The following is a 15,310-nucleotide window of genomic DNA, read 5'->3' on the forward strand; positions in this document are numbered from 1 at the left end:
GATAGCCTCATTGCAGGAGAGGCACTTCTTGAAGCCCAGAGAACCAGGCATGCCTCATTTGGGGGGAAGGGTCCCCAACAAGAAGGGTGGGAAGAAAGAAAATAAATTCTATCTATACACACCTACATCTATCTACATATAAGTATAGATATATTTTAGAATATAAGGAAAAAAATAAAACACTAGATTACTACTAAAAACTAGGCTCGAGGCTACAAAGAAAGCATGAGGTAATAGTCGCTAACGGACTGCTAATAGCTCTGTCTCTAGTCAGGTGCGGTAGAGGAGGAACTGACGGGTTAGCCCGCGTGCACTGACTAGCCTCGAGGCAAGGCATGAAGTTCTCTGATCAGCTGCGCAGGAATACAAATACACCTACAATGGAGCTCTCATACAGTGGAGCACCCACAGGGACACTACTTGAAGAAGAACCACTTGGTAATAGCAACCATAACGTAATTAAATATAACATCCTTGGGAGGAGGGGAATACCAAAGGAATCCACCACAGTAGCATTTAACTTCAAAAAGGGGAAGCTAGTTAAATGGAAATTAAAAGGAACAGTAACAAGAGTGAAATGCCTGTAAGCGGCAGGGAGACTAATTAAAAACACCATAGTAGAGGCTCAAGCTAATGTTATTCCCACAGCATTCTTCCCCCCGCCCTCCGCCCTGCAAAAATGGCAAGAGGACCAAAAAAAAAATAAAAAAATGCCACCATGACCTAACACCAGATCAAAAGAAACAGAGGCAAAAAGGCAACCTTTAAAAATTGGAAGTCAAATCCTACTGAGGAAAAGAGAAAGGAGCATAAACTCTGGTAAATCAAGTGTAAAAATATAATTAGGTAGACCAAAAAAAGAATTTGAAGAGCAACTAGCAAAAAACAAAAACTAACAGCAAAAACTAACAGGAAGCCTACCAAACAATCAGTGGGGCCACTGGATGATCAAGATGCTAAAGGAGCACTCAAGGAAGACAATGCCATTGCAGAGAATCTAGATGAATTCTTTGCCTTGGTCTTCACTGCAGAGGATGTAAGGGAGATTCCCACTTTGGAACCATTCCTTTTAGGTGACAAATCAGAGGAACTGTCCCAGATTGAGATGTCAATAGAGGAGGTTTTGGAATAAATTGGTAAATTAAATGGTCACCCTGAACAGATATTCACCGAAGACTTCTGAAGGAACTCAAATACTAAATTGTGAAACTACTAACTGGTATCACTTAAATCAGCCTCTCTACCAGATGACTGGATGATAGCTAATTGTAATGTTAATTTTTAAAAAGGCTTCAGAGGCAATACTGGCAATTACAGGCCAGTAAGCCAAACTTCAGTACCAGGCAAATTGGTTGAAACTAATAAAGAACAGAATTATGAGACGCACTCATGGAGAATACTCAACACAGCTTTGTAAAGTGAAATCATGTGTGTCAGAATTCTTTCATGGTGTCAGCAAACATGTGGACAAGGGTGATCCAGTGGATATAGTGTCTTGGACTTTCAGAAAGCCTTTAACAAGGTCGCTCACCAAAGGTTCTTAAGAGAAGTAAGGAGTGATGGGATAAGAGGGAAGGTCCTCTCATGAGTCAGTAACAGGATAAAAGATCAGCTAGGAATAAATGGCCAGTTTTCACAATGGAGAGAGGTGAATAGCAGGGTCCCCCAGTGCTGTTCAACATATTCCTAAATGATCTGAAGAAAAGGGGTGAACAGTGAGGTGGCAAAATTTGCAAACAATACAAAATTACTCAAGATAGTTAAGTTCAAACCTGACTGCAAAGAGTTACAAAGGGATCTCACAAAACTGGGTGACTGGAGAACAAAATGGCAAATGAAATTCTGTTGATTAGTGCAAAGTAATGCACATTGGAAAACATAATCCCAACAATACATATAAAATGATGGTGTCTAAATTAGCTGTTACCACTGAAGAAAGAGATCTTCGTGTTATCAAGGATGGTTCTCTGAAAACATCTGCTCAATGTGCAGCGGCAGTCAAAAAAGCTAACAGCATGTTAGGAGCCATTAGGAAACGGTTTCATAATAAGACAAAAAATATCATAATGCCACTATATAAATCCATGGTATATCCACACCTTGAACATTGCCTGCAGATCTGGTTGCCCCATCACAAAAAAAGATATATTAGACTTAGAAACAGCTGTATCACCGATCAAATCCGCAAAATTACACAGACGTATGTAATGCTATTTGGGTCACTCATAAGTACTTGCCCAAAACACACAGTACTTGAATAAGCAGAACTACAGGAATTTGTTGTAGTTTAGAGTGGTTTCCAAAACAAGCAATATGTCATTAGTTTTCATCAACTTACTACCTCTAAATCCAGTAACCTTTTCAAGTCTATTTGTAAGTCTAATAAGTTCCATTTAGCAACAACAATATTAAAAAAATACTCCAGAACAAATTAATTCTCTCAGCTACTGAAATTGAACCGTATTCTTTTATTTTGATAAAACGTACTAAAGCTTACAGGAAATAAAATCATTGTGGGATCTCAAACTAGCCTGACAAAATAATCAGAGGGGAAAATATCTGCGGTAACAAAATAACTACTTTAAATGACTGGGTCTCAAAATGCAAAGACTAATAAAGAAAATTAAATATATCATAGCTTGATCTTTCAAATAAACTAATATAGTAAAAGCAAATTTATGGCAAATATTTCAAGATCAATTGTGCATCAAGGACATTGCTGACTAAATATTTTAAATGGCATTATTTTCTTCTCACGCAACAAATGAAGGGGAAATAACATGGTGCTTCCCAAACAGACAATGTGCAAAGTCAGCTGTAAACATGACAGAACAGTCATTTTTCACAATCTGTAGGACTGGCCTAAAGCTTTGAAGGATTCCATGTGCAACGTGAGGCTCCTTCCCTGCTCACTCCCTGTCTGTGAATGGGCCTCTAAACCACTGCTTCCCCATGTCATCTACTTCTCCACCTGCCAATTAGCTCTAAAGGCTTCTCAAATACAAGACAGCAAGCATACAAGAAGCAATCTGGTGTTAAACTAGAATACAGATGAGCAGGTAAGGAACAGTGAAGCTGAGAGGAGGGAGGCAGGCGGGCACCAGACCTCAGTCTGGGCATTCCACCACCAGCTTTCTTCCTGGAATTGTCAGGTGGCAGTGGAGTGCAATGTTCTACAGCAGTGGTTCTCAATCAGGGGTATGTGTACCCCTGGGGGTACTCAGAGATCTTCCAGGAGGTACATCAACTCACCTAGATATTTGGCTGGTTTTATAACATGCGACATAAAAAGCACTAGCAAAGTCAGTACAAACTACATATCATACAGACAGTGACCTGTTTATATTTCTCTGTATTCTATACACTGAAATGTAAGTTCAATATTTATATTCCAATTGATTTTTTTATAATTATATAGTAAAAATGAGAAAGTAAGACATTTTTCAGTAACAGTGTGCTGTGACACTTTTGTATTTTTATGTCTGATTTTGTAATCAAGTAGTTTTTAAGTGAGGTGAAACTTGGGGGTACGCAAGACAAATCAGACTCCTGAAAGGGGTACAGTAATCTGGAAAGGTTTGAGAGCCACTGTTCTACACAACCACACTGCTATCAAAGCCCTATGGCTACCAAAAGCAATACGCAAAAGACAAAGAGAGGAATGCGAATCAGAGAACACTAGAAAGTAAGGGAGAGTTCTGCATTGGTAGGTAGATGGATAAGTCTATTGAAATAATCTATGGGGGCAAGTAATTGCATTAATAAAGTAACTAATGGAAATGACTAGATTCCAAAGTATACTAAGACTCAAAGAGAAGGTATTTTCTGTCTCCCATTTCCAGTACCATACTCTACATATAAAGTGGCAGATATATGGTTTTTTCTGCAGTGAAAATGGTGAGATAGGGTACAGATAATTATTCTACTGTCTTCTTCCCCTCTCCCCCTTCTCACGGAGTTTGTAGGCTTCAAACCTTTTGTAACCCTTACCACTCTTCACTCTGATGAATGGCAGTTTTCATGTACAACTTTCAGCATAGCAAAAAATCCAGGGAACAAAGGCATACAGCGTTTTTCCACTAATTGAACAAAAGTAGTTTTGCCAGTGACACATTTTGCATATTTCTAGATACAAATTTACAAATATCTTGATGACAGTATAAACATTCTTACGCTATATACTCTTGCTCATCCTCCGCCTGAAAGTGGTATGTTCTGTTATCTGAAATACAAACAAACAAAAATCTTTCTAATGTTGAACACATTTGACAGATTTGAAATTAATTTTAAGATGCCAAAACAGCATCTGTTACCAAAATATATTCAGCAAGCAAGGACATATGTTAACATAAGTCATTAAGCCTATGACATCTCTATTTTCAGTTACTAACTTTTTAATAAAGCAACAGAACTTTTTAAATAAGAAACAGAACTGTTGACAGTATAAGTCATTTGTATCAAATGAGGGTCTGGTGACAGATATAGTTAATGGAATACAGAAGAGTTGAGGCAGTACAGTTTTTGAGTTACATTAAATTCACTTACTTTTTTTTTTGTACAGCCAGCATATTTTATTCAATTTTATGCCACATCTTAGTCAACTTGTTGAAAACAGACACCCCTGTTTTTATAGAACCCATAGAAAAACACTATATGGGGCATATTCTGCCTTGTAAAATCCCCTTTGAAGTAAAAGGAGTTGCACAAGACAAAATTAGGGCAAAATTAGCCCAAAATAGGTACATTTTGTTTGGAAAAAATAAAATCAATACGAAGAAAATGTTATTGTTTTTAATCACAATCAAAATTAATTTCTATGACTAAGGCTAGGATTTAGTCATGGGTATTTTTAGTAAAAGTCACAGACAGGTCATGGGCAAAAAACAAAAATTCAGGCCCCAGATCTGTCCATAACTTATACTATAAATACCCCGACTAAATCTTGGGGCAGCTGCTGCTGCGGGAGGTGCACCCCAGGGGACTGCTGCTGTGCGGAGCATGCCCAAGGGGGCTGCTGCTTTGTGGGGGGTAGGGGCACAGCTGATCTAGCCACCCCGGGGACCGTTACTTGGGCTGTTGCGGCTGGCTGCGGAGCTGCCCGAGCGGCTGGCTGCAGAGCCACTCCAGCAGCGGCTGGTGTGGCTGACCCCAGGGCCACCTGAGCAGCTGGCCCCGAAGCCAGCTGCTTTGGCGGCCCTGGGGTCAGCCACACTGGCCGCTGTAGAAGTCAAGGAGGTCGCGGACAGTCAGGGAATCCCTATCATGGATCCCTATCTATGATACAATGCAAGATAGACAGGCACAAGTATTACTGAATGGTTGAAGGCTATCTTTTATGAAGGAGATGAAACTGAAGTTCCACACACAGTATAGGGGGTATTTTGAACAAAGACTGATAGACTGTTAAAATTGCAGAATAATTACCTGACAATCTAAGCAAGCACGTTCACGCATAGTTGCTATCTTCATAACAGTTAATTTTGTGCACAGTGCATCTTATGGTTTGCAACGGATACACAGTATAGATATTAGAAAACTTTCCATAGGAAGATGTATATAGTCATGGTCCTTGAGTCAAAATCAGAGCTGGATCCAAATATCCATTAGGAGCTTAATTTTGCACTTTAGACTCATTTCTAGTTAAAATAGAACCTTGTAATTATTTTGCTAAACAATAACATTCTGTAAAATCCCAGCCAATGGACTAGTTGATAATGAATGGTGTAAATATTTATTCACTTAAAATGTCACATACGTGATATCAGATCAAAAGACTTCTTATCTTCTGCATTTGGCTTCACCTGGCAGGTTAGTAAATTCAGTTTGGCAGGTTGCCTGTTGGACTAAAGAAAAAAAAATTACCTATAGCAGTCTTGATTTAGGGCCCTTTTCCCACTGAAAGGTATTTTTTCCATTTCTTTTATGTATGGCTATAGTCACATTTTTATCAGTATGGATGGAGTAGTACAAGAATAACATAAGCCCCTTTTTAGCAATTCATTTTTTTGATAATTTCAGAAGTGTCTGAAGAAATGAAGATGTTTTTAAAAGTCCCAATATTTAATTTTCCTGTTGTGTTTAATAACACAAAGATCCAATTGTTATAATTAAGCATTTTTGTGTTACATAATGAATACATATATGAATGCTTACGTTTTCCTTGCATTTTATTTCATTATTTCATACAAGTAATTGAAAATAGCTAAAAAGTAACAAAACTATCTTGATAAATATGTACACACACTACATAAATACACACATTTCCCTTACTGGTGTCATTTCTTCAACTAACTGGTAAAGAGGAGGTGAAACCAAATTAACTATGCAGGCTGGCTCTGTTTTTCCAGCCAAGTTTGGTGGTTGAGCTGAATGTAGGTCCTGTGTAAATACAGAAGGGATTATTGCCGACCACTGCTTTAGTAAATATGTGTTCATAATGTGCTTTGTTAAATCTTTTTCTGTATTTTCACTTACCTGACTGTGGCTCTGGTTCAGGAAGGTACTTAGGCATATGCCTAGCTTTAATGTATCCATTGACCTCAACTGACTACTCACATAATCAAAGTATGTTTAAGTACCTTCCTGAACGGGCTAATATGAGCACACAGGAAGCACAATACATCTTTTCATTGATCTATACTGAAACTCTTCTGTACCCAAATCCTCAAGAGCTAGCATCTCTGTCAGCTTTCAAAATACTCCTCAGGGTAAGTACAGTAAGTTTAAATAAACCTTGTTTGAGTGAACTACCACCAAAAAGGTTTTGGTTGTCCCCTGTAGTCCTAAATATTGTAAATAAAATAATGACCAGAAGAGCTGTCACCAGGCTTATGGTCATTAAAAAGTGGTATTAAATGTGAATGCTCAAGTCAGATGTAGAGAATAAGGCTTCAAATCAAATGCAAGAACAAGTTAGGGGACCTTCAAGAAGCATATTACATGGGTCTCAAAATATCCACAGTTAACATCCCTTTCATCCCCCATAGAGCATGCAAGCAAAACTAAACAAAAAAAAAAAATAGATCGATTAGATTTAGGAAGGATGATTTCTCCATTTCCCACTCCCCAAACTACAATAGAATTTTGCTAATCCACACATTGTATAATAACCATTTCTCAGAAAAATGTAGCAGAAGCTTAGTGAAGTTTATTAAGATTTTGCTATTTTATAAAATATACCACATTATAATTGTACAACTGGGTAATCTTGGTTTTGCTGGTGACATCCTCCTGTGTTCAACATATTGCTTAATGGAAGAAAAGACGCAGATTTTGGCAGACACTGCAAAACAAGTTTATCAACAAGAGGAAGACAAAATATTTGGCCATCAATGTCCCGAGAGCAACCATCAGAGCAAAATGTGACACTAGAAGAAGTCAGCCATTTTACATATCTAGGGAGTGAGATGTGCAATGATGGTGACACCATGCTAGATATCAAGCAATGAATATCAAAGGCAGCAAACAACTTTCACAAACTTGAAAAGATTTAGAAAAGTAGCACAATTGGCACAGATACAAAAATACAAATTTTTTACCACCACCAAGTCTATCCTCCTTTACAAAGCAGAGTTGTGGAAATCTGCAGCAGAAATTGATAAGAAGATCAACTAATTCCAAAGTGAATGCCTGCGGAAGATCTTCAGAGTTCATTGGAAAGAGTTTCTTGCAACATCAGAAACCAAGTAGAGTAAATAAACTTAAAGCACCAAACATGGTAAGAAAATGACGATGAACATATTTAGGACACACTTTAAGGATGCCACCAACATGACTTCCACATCAAATGATATTATGGACACCACCTGGGAAGAGAAAAAGAGGGCAACCTAGAGAAACATTACACGGAACAATAGAGAAAGAAGCCAAATCCATCAACATGACAATCAAGAGGCCTGAACAGACCAGCACATCCTCTGTGGGGCAGGGGTTTTTTGGGGTGGGCACTGTCTCCTCTACCCTGACCTCCAAGCAGGTCTCATGCACTGAGCCAGGTGCTGCCACATGTTGCTCTGAAGTGGCGGCAGATGAGTGGTGCGAAGGGGGCATCGTCATCACTGGCATGCCCCACGCACTCCAATAATGCCACTGACTGTGCTGTCAAGGCGGCACCGTAGACGTTGGCGTGGCCTCAGGTGGCCAATCATGCTGGTGGGGCCTTGGCGAGGGCTGAACAGCCCTTCCGTTCCAGAGAAATCGTCTTCCGGTGACCTTGGTGGGGCCGTAGCTGCCTGTGTCTGCCTGCTGACCGTCGCCATTGGAGACCCGTGTTTGGAGTGGGACGATCAGTGCTGGTATCGAGAGGACTGGTGCTGGGGGGACCAGAATCGCGACAGGTAGTGCTCCCATGGGGCAGGCGACAGAGATCTGAGCTGAGAAGATGACCAGTGGGAGGGCGAACGGTGCTGGTAGTACGGAGACAGGCGCCTCTCCCTAGGCAATCCATGTCGAGACCGTGGGCGAGCCCCAGAGCATCTTAGCTGCAATACTGGAGATCTGTGGCGCGGAGATGGAGAGCGCTGCCTTGTCTTGGGGGATCAGCAGCGCTCCATTGCCCTCTGAGGGGTCTTAGCGGCTGGCTTCTCCTCGTAGGGAGCCTTTGCCACTTCCTGTGGCACGTGGGCCTCTGCTCTTTCAGTGCCGTGGGGAGTTTGGGAAGGCGTTGATGCCGCCAGAAGTTTGGGTCCCCTACCGCTCCTGGGAGTCGGTGGTGGATCCTTTAAGGGGCTAAGGGCCCCAACCAGGAAGGCACGTCCAAGTGGCTCCGGAGTGGCAGGATGGCCTGAACTGTGTCCTTTGCCTGATGCCCAATGGCCTTTCTTGCCCAGTGCCGGGGAGCCGTGCTTCTTCGTTTTCTTTCCGGGCACCAGCAATGGCGAGCGGTGCCGGGGGTGCGCTGCACACCGAGACCGAGGCACTAGTCGAGTCTTGGCAGGACAGTTCAGAAGCTGGACAAAGGGCAGTCTCCAATGAGGAGAGCCTGCAAACGAAAATTTTTACAAATACACTTGTCCTTCACATGTGATTCCCCAAGCACTTGCGGCAGCTGATGTGGGGGTCACTTACAGGCACAGGCCTGTTACAGTCCGCACAGGGCTTAACCCCGGAGATCGGGGCATGCCGTGCCTGGGGCGAAGTCCCCGTTGGGATTCTAACTCCCAACTAGACTGATCAACTACTTAACACTAAATACTATAAACTACTATTTACAAAGCCCTAAGGCTTAAAGTCAGAAGAGACAAAACTGCTAGCTCTTGCTATGCAAGGAAAGGCTCTCCAAATAACCAACCTGATATACCGACACATGAGTGCGATACTCAAGGGAGTGCCACTGCTGACCCTATGGATAGTGCTAAGGCAAAAATCTCCGATGACCTACTGCGCACACCTAGAATGGAATCGACATGAGCAAGCACTCAAAGAAGAAACAAGCTATTTCCTGGCAATGTCCCAAACTTTGCTTCCCTGCAGCTACTCTAAAAGCCTTGGTTTTAAGATTTATTTGGCAGCTCATCTATCCCTATCCAGCTAACTCACCTTACATAGGAAGTGACCAGCATAATAAGAATTTTGCTCTATGTAATAGGTAGCAAGAAATAACTAAGTAATAAGAGAGCTGACATCTTACCCTGGACATTGATCAAAAAGTCTCTGGTCTTGATGGGGGTACAGAGTCTGAATTCCCAAGTGTCTCACTGAACACAGATGTCTTGAATGGTAGCTCCATGCTCTGTGCTATCAGACTGGTTTATTTACAGTTTTAGGGATAGGGCTGGAAATTTACAGTAGATGAAAAAACCTGGCATTTATAACTTGTATTGTGGTATCAACTAGACTCTTCAATCAGATCAGGGCCTCATTATACTAGGTGATGTGCAGTTATACACTGAGAAGACTATTCCTGCCACAAAGAACTGGCAGTCTCACTGAGAGCTTGCAATCTAATTGATATCATCACTAGATCCAGACTTAGAGGCAAACACTGTGCAACTGTCTCTCAAAGCTCTGGCAATGCCTCTCAGTCTGGACCTGCAATACCACAATTTTAAATTATCTCCCTTTGGCAAAACACATGCTAAATGGCATGCTAAGCACATGCTAAATGGCAAAACAAAAGCCATGAATATTCTGTGATGATTAAGCTTTATATTTTCACAGTGATATGGATTCCAAAGCATTATATAAACTTTAAACTCTTTCAAAATCCTGCCCAATATTTTATATATGTTATTAGGGCCTCTTAAGCTTTGGGATTTGGACAGACACCCAAAAAGTTTGGATACTTACTTGACCCTAACAAACTTTGCCCCACAAGCACCCACATTCCTATGTCTCCAGACAAACTTTTATCCTCAAAAGGTGTTCCTTACCTTCAGTTTTCTTGGGTGGAGGAGGAGGAGAGGAAGCCAGTGGGCAGTTATCTCCTCTCAATGGCATCTTTTAGGGGAAGAGGGAAATTATGCGGGCCATCCCTAGAATTTCAGAGGAGGATGGCACATCCATAGCTGCTGGGAATCTTTAGTGGGCATGTCATGCTTGCTTTCTTGCTTGCTTGCTTCCTTCCTTCCTAGGGTAAGAATTTGGCTCCCCACTCCCCCAGCCACTCCTGGGAATGGAGGGGTGGAGGAAGTATGGAGCTTCCTCCACCTTTGTGTCCTTTATCTACTACCATCTCTGCAACCCCATCCAGGATTCTCTAGTGGGCATCTCTCAACATATGAAGAGAAGTTCACATTGTTCGTGGCCTTTCAGTTTCCAGTGTGGAGGAGGATCCTGTGAGAAGAAAGCATCTCCAATCTCAAAGTGGGAAGGGTTTGGGGGTTTCCTCTCTCCCCAGGTTACTTGTGCATGCTTCCCTTCCCCTGAAATCCCTGTGTCCTAGTCAGCCCTGAGATACCTGAAATGTGTATGAAATAGAGATACCACCCTGAATTACTCACTAAAACAATAATGTGGAAGGTTGGGATTGTGGACACAGGAGTGGCTTTTGCCAGTGCCATGGTTATTCATAGAATGTCAGGGCTGGAAGGGACCTCAGGAGGACATCTAGTCCAACCCCCTGCTCAAAGCAGGGCCAATCCCCAACTAAATCATCCCAGCCAGGGCTTTGTCAAGCCTGACCTCCACTGGGCAGCTGCATAGAAGAAGAACAATCATACTTCCAACCCATTCAACACTGCTGCAGCCCCTGGTGGTGGGAGGCCAATATTTATTTTTATTTTAAAACCAAGACACATGCTCTGCACTGCGCTCCAGAATATGGAGAAGACCTGGCCAAAACAGGCCAACTGGAGCATAAATGATATAAAAAGGACTCTTTGGCTTGGTTTGCACTCTTAAATGGAACGTCTCACATATTAGTTCAACAAAAATGCTCAAAAAGATACATTTTATTGCTTTACCTTTCTTCTTTCGACCTCTAAAACTGACAAGCTTCATAAGATTTATTGCCTTCTCTTTTTGGTTATAGATTACATTTTTAATTTGACTCATGAAAGTCAACTAAGGTGGGGGGAGGAGGCATTAATATGCATATTACATGCACAGAAAAAAGTATGTTGAAAAGGTGGTGTGTGTAGTAAACATTTAAATACAGTAGGCAGGAAAGAGAAACAATGGATCATTCATATTTTCTGCTGAGAATGAAATGATCACTGAATGTATTTGATATTTCTAGGTCTACTGATAAACCCTTGGATTATGACATAACTAGACTAGTAACTACAAAGAACTGACTGCCCTGAGAAAAGATGAAACACCTTGTTTTGCTTAACTACTCCTGAAAAGAAAACAAACTGCATTACCGATACAGCTGTATTTGTTCTTCTGACAGCTTTGGCTTCTTTATTTGATTTCAACAAGTTTGAACTTTTAATGGGGACAATTTAATTATCCTCCCAATGTAGAGGATTTTTATGATGCCACCAAAATGCATAGGTGTCTAGATCACAAAAGCCAGCACTATAAATGGCACCTTTGTTGCCAGACACAGCAGGGAGACCAAGCTTAAGATAGCTCAGTCTCCAAGCCTATCTTCTTATCCCTAGAGATAATCCTTTTAGGTCAGGACTGATGCAGTAATCAGCAGGGAAAGTTTATGCTGCTTTTCTAACATGATGCTTCCATTCTGTAGAGTACAGGGCTTCAGTCTCCAGTGCTGTCAATTACAGACATGCCTTGCTGCTACAGGGAGTGAGTGGTCTGCGTTCCAGGTGGAACTGGAGACCTTGCTGAAGTAAGCCTCTGCACCATCCCTTATTAAGGGAGAAATTCTGGTTTAGCAGAGTTGAACAAAACTTAACTGAACCACCAAGCCATGTATATGCACAGGCCTGAAGTTTTCTTAATGCTGTAATATTTGTCTTCCTCACTTTGTTTCCTTCCATGTCTCATCATATCCTAACTTTATTGTACTATAAAGCACCTAGCATGTTTTTGGATGCTGTAATAATAGTAGCCTAACTTTTATAGTTGATTGCAGCCATTATCTCATGAAAACAAGTTATACAAAAAAAATTATATGTAAAATAAATCTCATAGCATTTTGACCTTATTGCAATTTTAGTTTTCTACAATTTCAAGTCTGAGGGACCTATATTTGAGTGTTTGCAGGGGAAGAGCCATTTTAGGTTTATTGAGTTGGGGGGGGCAAACACAGGCACAGAACTCTCTTGGTTTATAAGAAATCTGTAGGATATAGTATTTTGGGGAAGATCTCAGGGAAAGAACATTAACTATCTTGTCTTCATGTCTTTGAAGGGAAAGATGTCAGCCGTCAAATTTTGCAACTTGCTATCTCAACTAAAGGAGGTGATGACCACTAGGAATACAAGTATAAAGATTAAGAAGGACAAGTCAATCAGTTCTTGATATCTATATGTATTACAATTGAAGTTCAGCATGACAGGCACTTGTCACTTTAGCAAGCAGAGTCTCCTAGTAATTTAGCTAGTTCATAGGCGGCAGGTTTGTATAATTTTTGGTGGTGCCCAAAATGGTGGTGCCCCCCACCCCCCGTAAGCCGATATATATATATTTTATTAAATAGTGTAAACATGGACTGGAAGCCGTAAGCATTTAAGTGCAATGTTTCTCTTTATTGCACAATATCACTATCAGAAAAATCCATTGTTGATTACTAGTGGTCCTACTAATCAAGAATTTGTTGCTGGGATAAAATGAAGCTACAACGCATCGGCGCCACAAGATTACAAGGGTCAATTAAAAGTGGAAAGTTAGAAGCAGCACTTGCCTGCTTCAATATACAGTATTATATTTTGTTGCACCTGTTGTGACGAAGTGGGAATGTTCTTAATGTTTTCTCTGAATACTGTGTGGGTGCCTCAGTTTCCCCTGCAAGGTGCCAACTGAAGGTGTTAGGCACAAAGATCAGGTGGCCTCCTTGTCCGGAAGAGACACAAAGGCCAGAGGAGGGAGTGTCAGTTTGGAGCTGGCTCCGGAAATGGGGAGAGGCCCAGAACTTGGGTCTGGGTCTCCCCACCCCCCAAGATGGACCTGAGGGGTCCTGTTTTCTGTACCTACAAGCTCTGTTTTAGACTGTGTTCCTGTCGTCTAATAAACCTTCTGTTTTCCTGGCTGGCTGAGAGTCATGTCTGACTGCAGAGTTGGGGTACAGGGACCTCTGGCTGGACTCACTGCGGGAAGCGCACAGTGTGGAAGGGCATGCTGAATGCTCCGAGGTCAGACTCAGGAAGGTGTAAGCTTCTTGCCCTGGAGACAGTATGCTCAGAGAGAGGAGGCTCCCCCAGAGTCCTGACTGGCTTTGAAGGAGTGGTTCCAGAGCATCCCCTTCCACACCATGCGCTTTCTGGAAGTCCGCACAGGCACTAACACTCCCTCCTCTGGCCTTTGTCTCTTTTCCAGGCATTAGGAGGTCACCTGATCTCTTTGTTCTCCAACACCTTCAGTTAGCACCTTGCAGGAGAGTGGCCCAGGCCATTGCAGGAGAGTGCACAGGGTTTCGGCCATTCTCTGTGCAGACACCATCACACTGGGCTCTACAACAATCACACCCCCTTATCCCACCATCTAGATTCTTAAGAAATGCATAGGGGAAACTGAGGAACCCACACAGTATTCAGAGAAAACATTAAGAACATTCCCACTTCGTAACACCTGTATACGACTAGTTATATACTTTAAAGGGTGTAAAATAATCAAGTATTGTGCTAAACACAATGATACTCCAAACTGACCACCAACTTTAAGTTGTGTGTTTTTCCCCTCAGGTGAGGGCTCTGGGGTGGGGCTGGGGATGAGGGGTTCACAGTGCAGGAGGGTGCTCAGGGTTGGCGTACTAGGGGCGCAGGCTCTGGGGTGGGGTAGGGCTGGGGATGAGGAACTTGGAGTGCAGACAGGCTGCCCCAGGGCTAGGGCCAGAGAGGACTCACCCCCCACTGGCAGCAGCAAGCTCCAGGGGAGGGACCCCTCCTCTTCCCCCGCAGCACACTCACTCTGCACCACGGTCACTGCACATGCTCCTAGGGCCTCTCTCAGGTCCAGAAAGCCCACTCGCCTCCCCTATGGTGGGTACCGGGGGGAGGGGGTTTGCCATCACATGTGGCCTCCCCTGCTGCTGCCCCTCACCATAGCCTCACTGGGAATGGGGCTGTCCCTTGCCCAGCGTGGGGCAGGAGTGGGGACTGCAGGGTGGTGGCTGTGGGGGGGGGGCAGGGTGTCACAAAATTCACCCAAGCCCCAGCTACTCAGGTCTAAGAAGCCCCCCTCCCCAGTGGCGTAGCCAGGTTCTAACATCAGGGGGAGCGAACACATAAAAAAAGGCGCCACCCAACATATCAAATTACTAATCAGGTAGTAGGGTTTACAGTGTTATAACAAGAGATTATGCTATTACCATTATCCAGTCAACTTGCACACTACTATTTTGAATTAGTGATAATTCAGAGAGAGAGAAAGAAGAAAGCTGAATTTAGAGAACAATTATTAACCAGATTCCTGGTTATTCACCAGCCACTTTGCTCCAGTCCATAGCACAAAGCACCATAAACCCAGTAGAATCTGGCCAAGAGACTATTCACCTCAAATTGGCATCTGCTACACTCCTCCCTCCCCCATTCCCAGTCACCACTATTCAGGAGATAGCTAAGTGAAAAGGTGGCATGGCTGAAGCATTTAGCAGGCAATTGAAAACTAGTATAGAGTCTGTACAGTCCCTGAGAACACTGCTTCATTCTGAGCACTGGGTCTGCAGCTAGTCAGCAGTGAGACTGAGGAGACATAACTGGCACCTTAAAGCACCTTTACCCCTCCTTCCTTCACAAGCTGCACT

General features: G+C 42.5%; 1 protein-coding gene across 1 annotated transcript in view; it reads right to left on the reverse strand.

The window, feature by feature from the left end:
• ASAP1 (ArfGAP with SH3 domain, ankyrin repeat and PH domain 1) overlaps window positions 1-15,310 on the reverse strand; it is a 288,493-nt gene that overhangs the window by 81,772 nt on the left and 191,411 nt on the right. The window contains exons 15-16 of the mRNA XM_026659939.2: window positions 5,756-5,843; window positions 4,174-4,222 (exon numbers count right to left, since the gene is read on the reverse strand). Of these exons, the coding sequence (XP_026515724.1) occupies window positions 4,174-4,222; window positions 5,756-5,843 (137 nt within the window). The remainder of the gene's footprint in view (window positions 1-4,173; window positions 4,223-5,755; window positions 5,844-15,310) is intronic.

This window comes from Terrapene carolina, unplaced genomic scaffold, assembly GCF_002925995.2.
Source record: "Terrapene carolina triunguis isolate 2854851 unplaced genomic scaffold, T_m_triunguis-2.0 Scaffold58, whole genome shotgun sequence".
Lineage (NCBI taxonomy): Eukaryota > Metazoa > Chordata > Testudines > Emydidae > Terrapene > Terrapene triunguis.